The 15,734-nt window shown below is 48.8% G+C and overlaps 1 protein-coding gene and 1 pseudogene across 1 annotated transcript in view; both read left to right on the forward strand.

The window, feature by feature from the left end:
- The window catches only part of Tacc2 (transforming acidic coiled-coil containing protein 2), a 208,097-nt gene extending 195,332 nt beyond the window's left edge, over positions 1 to 12,765 (forward strand). Inside the window, exons 18-23 of the mRNA XM_029535953.1 lie at positions 701 to 794; positions 898 to 963; positions 6,510 to 6,670; positions 6,878 to 6,984; positions 7,259 to 7,379; positions 12,301 to 12,765. Of these exons, the coding sequence (XP_029391813.1) occupies positions 701 to 794; positions 898 to 963; positions 6,510 to 6,670; positions 6,878 to 6,984; positions 7,259 to 7,379; positions 12,301 to 12,366 (615 nt within the window). The 3' untranslated portion in view covers positions 12,367 to 12,765. The remainder of the gene's footprint in view (positions 1 to 700; positions 795 to 897; positions 964 to 6,509; positions 6,671 to 6,877; positions 6,985 to 7,258; positions 7,380 to 12,300) is intronic.
- Positions 12,766 to 15,063: 2,298 nt separating this feature from the next.
- On the forward strand, positions 15,064 to 15,514 carry LOC110326330 (annotated as a pseudogene).
- The last annotated feature ends 220 nt before the right edge of the window (positions 15,515 to 15,734 follow it).

The raw sequence follows: 15,734 nt of genomic DNA on the forward strand, positions 1-15,734 counted from the left end.
AGGAGTTCTAGGTCAGTCAAGGTTACATGGTGAGACACTGTTTTATACACCCACTCCCCAAATTTAATTTTACTGTGTGTGTGTGTGTGTGTGTGTGTGTGTGTGTGTGTGTGTGTGTGGTAGCCCAGGACTTAAGAGCACTGGCTGCTCTTCCAAAGGACCTGGAATATAGGTGCTGTTTCAATTCCCAGCACCTATATGGCAGTTCACAACTGTCTGAAACTCCAATTCCAGGGGATCCAAAACCCTCATGCAAATATACATTCAGGGGAAACACCAATGCACATAAAATAAAAGTAATGAATAAATCATTAAAAATGCAAGGGGACAAGAAGTAGCCTAAGACTTTGCAGACCATCCCCTCCATCAGAGGAGACTAGCTCCTGTTTTCGGAGGCTTTGGAAGAAGATACAGAGAGAATGTTAGGGGACTACGAGAGCAATCAGAAAGGCTTCCCAGAGAGGGAAATGATTGAATTTGACCTTGAGAATCAGATTCTGGGCTGTAGAAGTAGGAGGAGGAAGTAAACATACACCCTGGGCTACCCTTGGAATGAGAGCCGAGATCAGGGGGGAAATTGTCTATGCACGTTGAGTACCATGCCCTTGAGCCAGCTAGAAAGTGCTGAGCGCATGAGAGCAGTGAGATGTGGGTGCTTCAGCCACCGGGGGGCGCTCTGGCCCATTGGTTCACATAGTAGACAGCAGGCCGGTACTTGCTGTGTACAGTGCTGGACCGAGGGCTTTATGCCAGGAGAAGGAACCTAGTGATGAGCTCAGGGATGAGTGCAGAGGGTATGAGCCCAACTCTGACCAGCCGGATTTGTGCTGCTGTTCCCCGGTTACACTGTCCCGCTGTGGGACAGAGATTTAACACCGTCCTGTTACTGTAGCTGAGTGTGCCTTTGCCCTTCTTCCAGGAAAATCGTGGCCGAATACGAGAAGACCATCGCACAGATGATCGGTGGGTGTCATGACTGGAGTGCTCGGGGGGGGAGTTAAGCCACAAGGCTCAGAGCCAGTTCCTCTGTGAGCAGAGCGTTCCTCGGCAGAGACCAGCGCAGCCGCACTTGTGGCTGAGGATAGCCAGGAGAAGGTACTTCACAATTCCCCAGCATCTCCACGGTGCCCATTTACCCAACCGGGTGAGCCACCATGTTGGGAAGGAGTCTGAGTCTGGCCAGTAGGTTGTGTGAGAGCTTTGGATTTTGCTTGCAGGAAACGTAGAATTAAAACTCCTAAACCCCAATTTAGTTTAGAGTCAATGATTAAATACTCATACAGCCTCAACACATGGATTTAGGGCCAGGATGGAACCTGTGGCAACTCCCTACCCAATACCCTTCCTCTTGTGGCTGGCAGACCCTGTGACACGGCCATCAGAACACTGCATCCCTGACAGCCAGAGCTGAGAGATTGCGTAGGCCTACAATGAAAGATGGCCCTATATTAGCAAATGACACACAATGACGTGTGTACCTTTCTTCCATCCTCCCTCCCTCCCTCGATACTTTCCTCTCTCCCTTTATCTTTCCTTCCTCCTTTCCTCCTTCCCTCCCTCCCTGCCTCCCTCTCTTCTTTCCTCTCTTCCTCCCTTCCTCTTGTTACTATCTATCCTTCCATCTCTCCTTCCCCATCCTCCTTCTCTATAATGAGAAACAGTCTTGGAGATATTCCAAGACCGGGTTTGTATAGTCTTGGGGAATTGGTCTTCATGTTGATTGATTTACATCTAGCTATCTGTTTATTTGCTTAGGTTCATGATAATCAGTTTTAAAAATGATTTTTCCCGCCTAGGGATTTGTGGGGTAAACATACAAGTTTATGTGCTGAGCCTAGATCTGCACAAGCCTGCAGAGCCCTGTAGCAAATGTTTGGCTTTTTGAGTCCCACCCGTCTGTAGCTTACCCAAAGGCTCAGTGGCCTTTGCAATAACAGGAGGGCCAATGGTTGAATGGCTGGCCCTCTTAGGAGCGTTAATTGTGCCTATGTGACTGAGGACTGGTGGTTCAGCCACATTGATCCTGTGGAAGATGCATCACATCGGAGCCAAATGCACAAGCTTATGGATGAGATAAAAACTTCAACATGCTGTGAATTCTAAGAGCTGGCAAAAGAACTGGAGAGGAAACAGGCTCCTCTCAGTGTGGAAAGGGTTACCTCCTGTGTCTTGGGATATGATACTGGCAGATGCTAGTGTGGTGTTGAGGGAGAAAGGTCTGAGGGAAGGCTGACACAGCCAGCTTGTAGCACACAGCTAGGGATGTTCAGAGAAGCAAGAGTTCCCCGTGGTGGGCTCTCAGCTGCCCTCTCAGGGGAACCTGCTCTTATGGTGACACAGAAGGTACCCGTTGCTGATTCCTGCTTCTGAGAGAAATTGCAGCTGACAGCAGCTGGAACATTTAACCTTGGACAGTCAAGAGGGGTGGGTATCAGAGGCATGCTGCATTTCTTACTTGGACTCTGAACAGTTTTCTGTGCACAAGAGAACCCCCAGGATGGCTCAGGGAGACTCCTACAGCATCCCTAGCTGAGTGCATCTTCACTTGGATAACATCCCTACTGTGTGCATGGGCACAAGCCTTACTCACCAGCCTCTTTCTCATCCGCTTTTCCAAAGCTTTTCTAACCCAGAAAAACTGTATGTCCGTTGCTATGGAGGCCACTAGACATTTCATGTTCCGTGTTGACAACCTGTGACATGACCGCCCAGGGAAGGTGGGTGGACCCGCCTGCCTCGTAGGAAATTGCGTCTCTTTACATGTAGAAACAAGCCCATGGGCCTTATCTGGATTCCACGTCTCCATCCCAGTTTCAGTCCACCTGCCCAGCAAGGAGAAGGTGGGCCTGAGAGCCTGGCAGCTTAGGACCAGCGTGAATGTGTTTTGAGGGAGAGCCTGGTTCCTATGACCCGTGCTCTTCCTCTCGAATAGCTTTCAGGTGTGCCACACCTCCTCCTCCCTACTCAACAGCTACTTGGAAGAAAGTGTGCCTTTTCAAAGCTCAGTAGTATGGTGGGCTCCTTGGAATGCAGGACAGGAAGGAACCCCTGTGCTTTCTGCATTCCAGATTGTTGCAATTTTTGTTTGTTTGTTTGTTTCTGCTTTTCTAACAACTGCCCTGATTCTCTGTTTTGCTTCCATTTTTCTGTTGCTCCTTGCCCTTTGCTTGCAAAACAAACAGGCAAGCCTGGTAAGTAACCGCCCCCCCCCCCCCCCCCCGCACAGTCCGACACCTGCGCATTGCAGCCCCATGCTTGTGTATTGGTTTTCTGGCTTTGGTTATTTTTGCCTTTGTGCTTGCTGCTTTCCCCATCCGATGTAATAGTGGTTTGCCTGCAAACACCAGAAAGCCCCATCGGTTGCGAGTCCCGAGTGTCCTGTCTGGGGGCTGGGGTTGATTTCCTGACTTTAAGAGCCCAGCTATGTTGGTCACGAGTAAGATTTGTGCAGACTTGCCATTGCCTGGCTCTCCTGGGAACTGGGCAATTCTATTTTTAAAAGTGACAAGAGGAAAGCTTGGGCTAGGCGACATCTTAGATGCAGGAAATCAGATGGAACTCTGTTTGATAAATGGCTCCTTCAGCCTGTCTGGTGAAAGGTATACGTGACCACAGATCAGCCCAGAATGTACACTGTACGGCATGCTGGGAACAAAGGAAATGGCTAAAGTTCGGTCAATAACATCTAGTGGAACTTGCCAGTGCCCTCTTCTTTAGGAGTGTGGGTAGAGCAAGTAGATTGCTTGTATTAAAAAGCTCTCTGTTTAAAAGGCCGCACTTCATAAGTCACTGTGACGCTGTCCCGCTGGGTCAGGGGCGATGTTAAGAGCGTCGATGGGCAGTGATGCTGTTGAGAACGGGTCGGATTCCAGGCTATCCCCGAGTGCCAAGAGCTTTGTATTCATTCTCTCTTTTTTTTAACCTCTCCAAATGTTATGGTCACTGCCATCCCCTGGTTCTGGTGAGGAGACACAGTGAGTTTAAGAACACAGCAGAGAAGTATCAGAGTTGGAATTCCAAGCTGGCCTGTCAGACTCCAGAGCCACTGCCCTTGGTGGCTTCTGGATGCTCCTGAGAATACTAAGAACCCTGGGATCATAGAGGCAGGGTGGAGGGACAGTAGGCATCTCCTAGGCCGGTGGTTTTCCAGGCAGGGCCCTGGGTCAGCTCTATCTGAATCTCCAGGGAGCGTGTTACCTGTGTAGATTCCCCACCCTGACCTGCTGAGTCAAAAAGGAGGAGAAAGCCATGTCTGTTTGAGTGGCCCTCCAGCTGGCTCTAACGCACGCTCTCAGCTGACAAGGCCTTGGGACCACAAAATATCAAGGTTTCCCACATATCTCTGTCAGGCTTGGAGTAAAATTCAGGCTGTGACCCCCCCACTGTGCCACACAGCAATAATAATGTGCTGAACTTAAGACACAGCAAGAGGGTTCTCTATCAGAAAACAGAAGGAAAAAATAACCCAAATCAAAATCTCTGGCTGCTCCGAGTGGGGACTGTCCATCTCAGGAGGCTTCGGAAGAGTTTGGTCGTGGCTGGGCCTTTGTCTTTGAGACTGAGTCTGGGCTGAACCTGGACTGTGCTGTTCCCTTAGGGAACAAATGACGTGCCTGTTCAAACGCTCTTTCGCCTTCTGTAAGATGGGGACAGGTCACTGCGGGGCCACCTTTGTTCATGCAGCGCGTGGATCCTGTGGCAGGACCACTGGTATGGAGGGGGGTTGTGTGCCCAGAACAGAGAAGTGAACCAGACTGACCCACAGCCAGCCCCTGGGGAGAGCAGCCTGGTTACTTTTGTCATTGCCTTCTCCAAACACCTGACAGACTCAACCGAGGGGAAGAGTTGTTGTTTGCCTAACAGTTCCAGAACAATCCGTCCACCATGGTGGTGAGGGCACGCAGTTCATAGTTTGACAGGCAGGAAGCAGAGAAAAGAAATACAGGAAGAAGCTAGGGCAAGATAAGTCCTGAAGGACTTGGGCCCAGTGACCTACTTCTTCCGGCCAACTCCCACCTCCTCCTCTCTGCCACCTCTCAGTAACACCATCATAATATGAGCTAGTTTACAAGGTCACAGTCCTCCTGACCTAACTGTCCTGAAGATGCCCTCACAGGCACACCCAGTATACGCTGCCCTAATCTACACATTTCTCCATCTGGTCAACCTGGCAAAATTACCATCATAGGACCTGCATGGCAGCAGGAAGCCTGAGTCCCAGGCCTGGGGTGGGGAGAGTTGGAGTGTAGCAGAACCAGAACCCACAAGTGGCCCAACTACATGTTCATGTGCATGCGCACACACACACACACACACACACACACACACACGCACGCACACACAGACACACACACACACACACACACACGACGGATGGAGAGGAATTGATGGGGGAACAGAGACACATAACTTGAGTATTTCCGAGGGCTCCTGAGCACTGGGGCAGGAGCTGGCAGGGCTGGAGCAAGTGTGTGGGGTGCAGCCTGGATTTTATTCTCAGTATAAGAGGAGGTCTCTGCAGGCAGGGTGAGCAGAGACTCCCCTTGCGGTTGAGGCTGGCAGCTGCCATTGCTATCTCTGTTGTTAGAAGTCCCAGATGTGAAGTTCCTCAAAGTAACCGGCTCTAAGCCAGTCCTGAGCAATAGATAGCACCCTCCCATGTGACCTGGGAGTGACAAAGATCTGCTAGGCTGTGTACTTACCCCAGGAGCTCTTGGTCCTAGAGATAGAAGCTAGATGTCATTTAATCCACTGTCACCAGGAGAGGCAAGGTTCCCTCGGCTACTCTACTAGCAACCATCCTGAGGGTGGTGCATGGGACCTGGAGGGCTGTATGTGTGTTAGAGACAGCTTGTCCCATAGTGCAGACATCTGAGTTCAGTGTGGAATGGGAGAGGTCCGAGACATGGGCGAGAGCAGAGCTATTGCTCTGGCTAGTACCAGCATTCTAAACTAAGCCCAAATGGAACTGCATTGCCTTACTGAGAAATGAACTTTGCAGTTTGCCTGGAGTGTGGTACTTTCTACAACCAAGAAGTCAGTGCTGTTGTGAACAGAATTTCGAGGATGTTTTAGGGATAAAGAAACTACTAGTGACTAATCTATGTTGATACCATTTCAGAAGAATCACCCATCACCCCGAGGGCCCTGGCCACGACACCCTTTAATCTCATCTTCCCAGAAAATAGAGTCGTAATTTTTTTTTATTTTTGACCCAGTGTGAATCTGCTTAGAGAAGGATATGTAGACCCGCAGGGTCTCCAGTGTAGATATGCAAGGGCTGCATTGATCCAGTTAAAGGTTGACATCTCCCCAACTTGATACATCATGGCCCTTTGTCTATGGTATCAGGTCCGTGAGTGTTGTCTCTTTGGAACCACCTGGGAGGGAAGGCTCGTGGGTTCATTCCAAGGAAACCCTTGAGTTGTACTCCAGGCCCAGGCTGGCCCCCTGTAGATCTGGTTTGAATTGATTGGGCTCCATCGTCTGACGCCTGTCTCTCCTGCCAGAGGACGAGCAGAGAGAGAAATCCATCTCCCACCAAACCGTGCAGCAGCTGGTCCTGGAGAAGGAGCAGGCCCTGGCTGACCTGAACTCTGTGGAAAAGTCTCTGGCTGACCTCTTCAGGAGATACGAGAAGATGAAGGAGGTCCTGGAAGGTTTTCGAAAGGTGTGTCTGTGGAGCCAGAGTCCAGGTGGGGCTTGAAGAGGCAGTGGCAGTTTCTGAGAGGAGGGGAAAGGGTGTGTGCCAGTTGTGGGGCAAGAGTTCAGGAAGTCCATCTTGAGCCATTGTGATCAGGAGCTAAGGAGTCAGTTGTCGGTGCTGGATGCTCGGTTGAGCCCCTCAGTGCTTCTTTTTGTGGCCCTGTCATGACAGAATGAAGAGGTGTTGAAGAAATGTGCGCAGGAGTACCTATCCCGAGTGAAGAAAGAGGAACAGAGGTACCAGGCCCTGAAGGTGCACGCAGAAGAGAAACTGGACAGGTAACTCACCGCTCAGCACAGCCAGGAGCACCAGTGGCTCTCTGACGTTGGCTTGCAAAGCGTGGCAGATCTTTATGACTTGGGCTAAGATGGTGCTCAGCCACCACCCACTGAGAGAAGTGAAGGACTGTATTATAATATCGGGGGTGGGGTTCTTAGGGTTCCTGTGTTCAGGGTCTAGTTAGTGGGGCCACATCCAGGCCTGTGTCCCCATTCAGAGATAGGAAGAGGGAGGTATCCCTGTAGCCAACCACCATGCTGCTTGTTCCAACAGAGCCAATGCAGAGATTGCCCAGGTTCGAGGCAAGGCCCAGCAGGAGCAAGCAGCCTACCAGGCTAGCCTGCGGAAGGAGCAGCTTCGAGTGGATGCTCTAGAAAGAACGCTGGAGCAGAAGGTGAGAGGGTGGGGGTTGGACACCCATGACTGTGAGGCCTCTCTCTGGAGGGTAATGGAGCCCGGTGGGCTGGAAGGGGGTCTCTGGAGCAGAGCCAGAGTAGCTTCTGTGTACGCTCATGCCTGGTGACCGTACTGACGTTAGATCCGGTTTTGCCTTTTTGTTTTTGTTTTCCTCTCTGTTTATCCTGGAATAGCAGCCTGCTTTTCATTCCTCTACATCATTTGTCAGATATCTGTTAGACACTACTTGTCTTAGTTAAGGTTTTACTGCTGTGAACAGACACCATGACCAAGGCAACTCTTATAAGCACAACATTTAATTGGGGCTGGCTTGCAAGTTCAGAGGTTCAGTCCATTATCATCAAGGTGGGAGCATGGCACCATCCAGGTAGGCATGGTGCAAGAGGAGCTGAGAGTTCTACATCTTCATCTGAAGGCTGCTAGCAGAATACTGGCTTCTAGGCAGCTAGGATGAGGGTCTTAAAGCCCACCCCCACAGTGACACACCTACTCCAACAGGGCCACACCTACTCCAACAGGGCCACACCTACTCCAACAGGGCCACACCTACTCCAATAGGGCCACACCTTCTAATCGTGCCACTCGCTTGGCCGGACATATATAAACCATCACAACTTCGAACGTGCCAGATGTTGTCCTTGAACCTTTTCAACTCTCATTCTTACTGGAGAGTGGGTGGGGTACCCACCAGTCCCCTGACAGACCAGCGATGGCAAAGCCAGGCACATTCAGATACCCTCCAAAGGTCACTCAGTCTGTGCCTAGGTTTCCTGATTTCCAGTGTGCCACTTACCCTACTACTTACCCACCGTGTCCCTGGATGCCCAGTGAAGACCTCTGCCATCCCAGAAACAACCCAGTTCCCTGTGGTCCATAGAGAGCTGGGTGTCTAGGCTGAGTACCACTCCCCTTTGCCCTGTGGGTGTTGACTCCCTCTGCTAGGTGCTATCAGAGAAAGCCTGGCAGTGAAGCTGGTCAGACGCTCGTACACTCTACCAATCGTATGGCCCTGCTGAGCCTCGTCCTCCGTCTTGTTTCCTCAGTCCCCTTTAGCCCTGAAAATATTTTAGATAAGAGGATTTCCCAGATGTCAAGTGTGATACCAACCCCACCCCGCTTCCAAAAACAACTCTGGAGAATCATTTAGCCCTGTTCTTCCAGGATAAACAAAGGTAACGGCTGCTGGTCAGTTGACCGCAAGAACTGTTTTAGAACGAGAAGGGCAGACCAATGCCATATGGCGACTACTGTAGATGCAAATGATTTCTGGACTCTGCTGATTGTTCAAAGCAGTCACCATAGAGACAAGACACAGGGCTGCAAAGCCAAGCATTTGTTCATTCATTGATAATTACTGAGTACTGTTATGGGTTTGCTGTTGGGGCTATGTATATTTTTATAGAAGTGGAATGTTCCATTAAAATAAAGACCACATTTCCTAGTCATTGTATGTGTGGGGCAGTTGTCAGTGTTTCCATGATCTAGATTCCATCAGACATGTGTTTAAATCACCATATGGTGTTAGTTCCTGAAGGAGGAGCCAGGATGTATATTTCCAAGGTCCTTGGCCCAATCAGAGCAGCAAATGAAGGTGATGCTGTGTTTTCCGGTAGATGAAATACACGGATGCAAACAAATTGGGTCACAAGGCCTTGGATAATAGCAAAGATCAAAATCTATCTGCCAAGATAATTCCCTCTCTAACTAAGCTTCCAGAGGAACGAACTGATCGTGGTGTTCAGCCCTGGAGGAAAGTATGATGTATCACAAATGTGGCATTCACAAGGGCAGGTCCACGAGAGATGCTGGGCTCCGAGATGGAGCTACTTGCCCAGTGGTGGCCGATGGTGCTGGGGTTAACTCTAGGGATGGATCTCCGATGGGTCTGTGGGGCTTCCACCGTGAGTCGCTGCACATTAGTAGACATGAGACTGAAGCTGAGTGGTTGCAGGCACACCTGGAATTTGTGTTCTAGGCCGGAGACATCTGTTCCTATTTGACTGGCTGTACTCTTGCACATAGCACTTAACCTCTCCAAGCCTCTGTTTCCTCACTAAAAATGGGTTAACAGTGGCTTCTTTTAAAGGAGTAGCATCCTGGATGGCCTTAGCTCTGTGATTGGCATGTGTGTAGTCACAGCAAAATAAAGATTAGCATTTGTGGAGCTGGAGAGATGGCTCAGTGGTCAAGAGCACTAACTGCTCTTCTGAAGGTCCTGAGTTCAAATCCCAGCAACCACATGGTGGCTAACAACCATCCATAATGAGATCTAATGCCCTCTTCTGTTGTGTCTGAAGACAGCTACAGTGTTCTTACATATAATACATAAATAATTCTTTAAAAAAAAAAATAAGATTAGCATTTGTGGCCAGCAGGGGGCAGTAGTGGTGGTGAGAATAACTAGGATTAGTGGTCAGAGATTTTTAGCACCTGTGAGGGGTGGAGCCTCAGAGTATGCTTAGGCAGGACGTAGGCATGGTCAGGCTGTTGGCAGACAGTGGTTCCTCACCCGGCCACCCCCACCCCCATGAAGGCACAGTTTCCTGTTCTGTGGGCACTGTGGTGTGGAGTGCTGGAGTCCTAACCCAGGGACAGCCATGGACTGAGCTGAGACATGGTGCAGGAGCTTCCAGGAAAGGGATTGATGGAAGCCAACCTTCCCCCACGTCTCAAAGGGAAACTAGCTGAAGATGTACATGAGATGCTGGCGCTCTGTGCTCAGGAAGGGCTGCTGGCCACTTGTGCATGAACAAGAGCAGCCTTGGGCTCCTGGCGTCTCAGCCATCAGAGAGTCGAGCCACATCTGCTGGACGTCGCCCAGATGGATCCCCGTCCTACAGGACAGGAACGGCCACCCATTTGCCTGTGCTGCATGTGTGTAGCCGCCCTTAAGTGGGTTTCAGGGATGAACAAAGAATAGCTTCTGTGCGAGAGGAACCCCTCTCCATCGCTGTCTGCACCTTTTACTGCGCCACCTACTGGGCATCTTCTAAACAGCGCTAGCATGTCTCTAAACTCAGGGCCATTGTCAGGAAAGAAAGGTAAGAGCCATGGAACTTAGCCCAGGGACTATACTAGCTAGCCCTCCGCTGTGCTCTGCTCCCTGTGTTTTTGTGTTTACAGGACTGCACGTTTCTTACCTTATTACATTCTCACCTGCATTTCAAAGATAGGGAGCCCAAGGTTCAGAGTAGCTGTGTAGCTCGCTCACCCTCACCCAGCCATAGCTAGGATGTAAACTTGGTTTGCTTCTAGTTGTTTACTTTACTGTAGATAGCTTTAGGAGAGACCAAGAGACTGGGTGGACTCCCCTACAAGTGTTGCTACTGATTAACTGGTGATAGTAGAAGTAACTGCTGTTGTTGAAGCAGGGTCTCACTGTGGCCCTGGTGGCCTGGAACTCAGAATGTAGATCAGGCTAGCCTCAAACAGACATGTGCCACCACGGCTGGCTGGCTGGCTGGCTGGCTTTCTTTTTTTAAAAAAAAATTTTAACCTTTTTGGTATGTATTTATATTTATATATTTGTTGCTTGTGCATATATTATTTCAGGCCTACCACTGTGTTTTGAGTAACCAACAGGAGTCTCATTCCTGGGAGAAGCTAATTCTTCTAAGGATGTTTGTCCAAGGGTGGGCTAGCCTGTTGAAATGTCCCCTTTCGTGTTAAGATGTTTAACTGATACTGTCATTGCTTGAGTCTTGGTTTAGTCGGTCATATTGATGAGGTATTGAGAGTGTAGCCCCCCTGTCATTTCTAGGAGACCCAATTATGCGACAGATTTCCTTGTCCACTGACTCTGGGAATCTTCCACCCTCTCTACTGCAATGGTCCCAGAGCCTTGGGTTGCAGGAGTTATGCTGTAGACATATCACCGAGGCTGGGCTTCTCACAACATCTGTGTTATGACCGTTGTGGTCTTCTGTAATGGTCTCCCTTTATCACAAAGAGAAGCTTCTTTGGGCGAGAGCCACTTTTGCCGTTGTAAGGGTTAAGTTTTAGAAGGCAGTGAGAAATGTGCTGCTTTAATAAAGTGTCGCTAGTAGGGCCTCTCTAAGGTCCGTACCTCACTAGTCCTGGGTAACTGTGAGGTTTTCAGTGCCAGGCAGGATTTCCCTCCTAGGAACAGACCGAGAACTGTTGGTGGCCATCAAGGCATGAGTGCCACTAGTGCACCTTTAGGGACATTTTGTTAAGCTGGACATTGTGATCATAGGTGTCACAGATGAATAGAACTATGGATTGCTTCCCTCTCTTGGTGACTTGCATAGCACTTCCTTTTCTTTTATATTCTCTCTTATATCCCAACTACAGTTCCCCCTCGCTCCCCTTCCCCTGGCATAGCACTTTCTTTTCTTTTTTTATTCTCTCTTATATTACATCCTGACTACAGTTCCCCCCCCTCCCCTTCCCCTGGCATAGCACTTTCTGGTGCTATGGAAGCTAGACTAGCAGGTCAGAGGCTTTCAAGTTAGATCACCTCAAGTCCCCCGAGACCTGTGTCCAAAATGAGTGGTGTCTTTAGCCATGGAGATGTGCCTTCAACCTGTGAGAGACGTCTGCACCCTGCTATTCCCCTCCCTCATGGTCCCTTTGTAGTTGACCAGTTTCTTTGATGACTTTTGAGACAGGGTCAGTCATTGTCCTAGAGCTTGATAAGGAGACTAGGCTGGCCAAGGACCCCCTCTGTCTGCCTCCCTCCCATACTGGGCTTGCAGGTGTGTACTACCATAGCTGGCTTGGTTTTTAAAAAAAGAAAGAAAAGAATGGATTCTGGGAACTGAATTCAAATCCTCCAGCTTGCAACACATGGGCTTTGCTGACTGAGTCATCGCCCCAGCCCTGTAACTGGCTCAATTTCAAACACCAAGAACATCTCTCTTGTCTTTCATTTTCAGAATAAAGAGATAGAAGAACTCACCAAGATTTGTGACGAACTGATTGCCAAGATGGGGAAAAGCTAACTCTGGACCAAGCGCTTGGACTTGGCCGTTGCGTGCAATACGACCGTCGGCACACTGTTTGTCCTTCCGATTCCGTGAACAGGTTCTCCTGTCACTGCCGTATGCACTACTGTGTCCTCTTTCTAAATAAGGTTGGTTTGACCGTATGCAGTGCCGAGACCTACCAGGATTCCTTGCTATCCGTTTGCATTTTCTAGTATAATTCATAGCAAGTTGACCTCGGAGTTCCTGTATCAGGGAGACTGTCAGATTCTCTAATAGACTACAAATTGCTGACCTTGGCCTTGGCCTTGCTCTTTGGCGAGCAGCATCTGATGTGACGTGAACATATGCAGCCTGCATCGGGACTCTTGCCTTAAGGAGTGTATAATTGATCCACATTTGCTGGTTTGATTTTTTTTTTTTTTTAAAAAAATGCATGTTTCAAATAAAATTCTCTATTGTAAATAAAGTTTTTTCTTTGAGTCTTGGCAGTGAGTGTGGCTGTGAGTTATTTTCTGGGAATGGCTGAGTCCTTTCCTTCATTAAATTATATCAGGTTTGGTCTCTGCCTCTTTGGGCTCTTTGTTTATTGATTTAAATTGCATTTCCTACATTATCGTGTCTGGGTTTCTAAGAGGGAGCAAATGAGAAATATTGATTGAGGCTTAAATAAGTAAGTGGATATATTGGATTAGCTTAGATTTCATTTTTACAAAGCCTTGGCCATTAGGCAAAAGGAAAAAAAAAAAAAACCTGTTTCCTTTTATAACTCTGTGAAGGAAATAGCAAGCTGTCAGTCTTTATGTCTCACCCCTTGGTGCCTGACCAACCCTGAAACACTGCCTATTTCTTTATAAGTGGTTAGGAAAGGCCCAGGAACACCTGGTGGGAGGTAGGCAATTAGCCATGTAGCAGCGTGACCACTACCAGGCTCCCTGATGCTCTGACCTGCACACGTGACCTGTGACCTGTGAGGGAATGTAGGGTAAAGGATGAGATGGGGGGATGGGGAGGGGGAAGACGCCCTGGCTTTCTAGGGCTGCTGTCACAAATCCCCACAAACACAGCACCTGATAGCTTCCAGAAGTTCAAAGTCAAATGTCCAATGAGGTTTGGCCTCTCGAAGAGACTCCATTCTGCCCCTCTTTCTCAGCTTGCTGTATCCTCTGCAACATTCAGCCTCAACTCTCACAACCCTCTCAGCCTTCTGTGTCTCTGTCTCAGACACCCCTCGTAGTGCTCTCACCCCAGCTGAGCTGGATCTCCAGGTCTCTTCAGGTCTCTTTATTTAGTATGTAGTGGATACTGTCACCCGAGCTGAGCTGGATCTCCAGGTGTCTTTTTATTTAGTATGTAGTAGATGCCCTCCCCATGGCTGAGCTGGATCTCCAGGTCTCTCTTTATTTAGTATGTAGTGGATACTGTCACCCGAGCTGAGCTGGATCTCCAGGTCTCTTTTTATTTAGTATGTAGTAGATGCTCTCACCCCAGCTGAGCTGCTGTTATCTCCAGGTCTCTCTTGTTTTCTTGTTTTGAGACAGGGTTGCTCAAACCGGCCTTGAACTTATTCTGTAGCCCTGACAGCCCTTGAATTCCTGTCTCAGCCTCCCAAGAAGCTGGCTTTACAGGTCCGTGCCACCATGTCCCGTCCTTCTCTTTATAAGAGTACTATCGTTGGACTTGGAGCCTACTACGAACCCGTGGCGATCTCACCTTGAGAGCCACAGTTCCATCACACCAGAAAAGCAAGATATGGGCCTAAAGTTACTTCTCATGATGATGATGGAGGACTATAAGAAGGATATAAATCACTCCCTTAAAGAATTACAGGAGAACACAGGTAAACAGGTAGAAGCCCTTATAGAGGAAACACAAAAATCCCTTAAAGAATTACAGGAAAACACATCCAAACAGGTGAAAGAATTGAACAAAACCATCCAGGATCTAAAGGAAGTAGAAACAATAAAGAAATCACAAAGGGAGACACTCAGTTGGGCAGGTCTCAGCTGCATCGGGCTTCTCTGTGCTTGTGGGCAGCACATCCTTCTTGTGATCCTTTACCTGGGCATTCTTCTCTTCACAGGGTAGCTTGTCACCTATGCAGGGTTGGTCCACATCTCTCAAAGGGTCCTTGGAGCTCACCAACTAACAGACCATGGTGATCTTTGGTTTGTAATGATTCTTGGAACAGAGAAAAAGGTTGATTCTTGACCTGCCCTTTTTCTTCCAGAAGGCCTTCATTTGCTTTTGCCACATCTTGTTTTGCCTTATTGAAGCAGGGTTCCATAAAGCTCTTGCTAGACTCCCCCTTGCCTTGACCTTGAACTCCTGACCTGTCTGTCTTAACCTCTCCAGTGCTGGGAGGTGTGTGTTGTCTTCATGTCTGTGCCTGGCTTTCTTTGTACTTCCTTTTCTTTTTAGTAGACCTGTGCTGGTCTGTGTCTGTGTACCGGACACTATCTGTGGCGGCTGTTGCTCCTCCGGAGTCAGTGCAGCACGAAGGTTGGGGGCCACTGAAAGGGAAGTGATTGAGCAGCTTCCAGTGAGCTTCAGGAGAGAATTCTCTTCCCCAGAGTGTTACAGCTCTATAAGACAGAGGCTCTCAGGTGCAGTTTGAATCGTGGTACGACGGAGGAGTGGGCACACTAGGATTTTGCTGAGTGTCCGCCTGCTCTCCTCTCTTCCTTGCATGTCCGATCTTCGGCACAGTCCAAGATGGCTGGCGGTAAGGCTGGAAAGGACTCCAGATAGGCCAAGACAAAGGTGGTTTCCCACTCACAGCGAGCAGGCTTGCAGACCCCTGTGGGGCCATATTCATTGACACCTGAAATCTAGGACAACCAGCCATGGACCTGTGGGCACGACCACTGCTGTGTAGAGTGAAGCCATCCTGGAGATCCTCACAGCAGAGGTACTTGAGTTAGCAGGAAATGCATCGGAAGACTTAAAGGTAAAGCTATTAGCTAACTCGTCACTTGCAACTTACTATACGTGGAGATGAAGAATTGGATTCTCTGATCAAGGCTACCATAGCTGGTGGTGGTGTCATCCCACACAGCCACAAATCGCTGCCTGGGAAGGAAGAATAACAAGACTGTTTAAGGATGCCTGGATTCCTAATTATCTCGGGACTCTAAATATTCTTAACAGCTGTCCAGTGTTGGTGATTCCAGTGGACTGTATCGCTGTGAAAAACACAATTTTGCCTTTTTGTAATTCTATTTGAGCAAGTTGGAGGCTTAATTGGCCTTCCAACCAACCAAATTTCTGCAAGTCTTAACTATGTAAGTGTTACTGTGGCTTCAAAGAAGCTATTGATTCTGAAGTAGTGGGTTTTGGTTGAGTTGACTGTTTTTAAAACCTGTTTGGATTTTAATCATGATGCA

The sequence above is a fragment of the Mus pahari genome, chromosome 1 (assembly GCF_900095145.1).
Source record: "Mus pahari chromosome 1, PAHARI_EIJ_v1.1, whole genome shotgun sequence".
Lineage (NCBI taxonomy): Eukaryota > Metazoa > Chordata > Mammalia > Rodentia > Muridae > Mus > Mus pahari.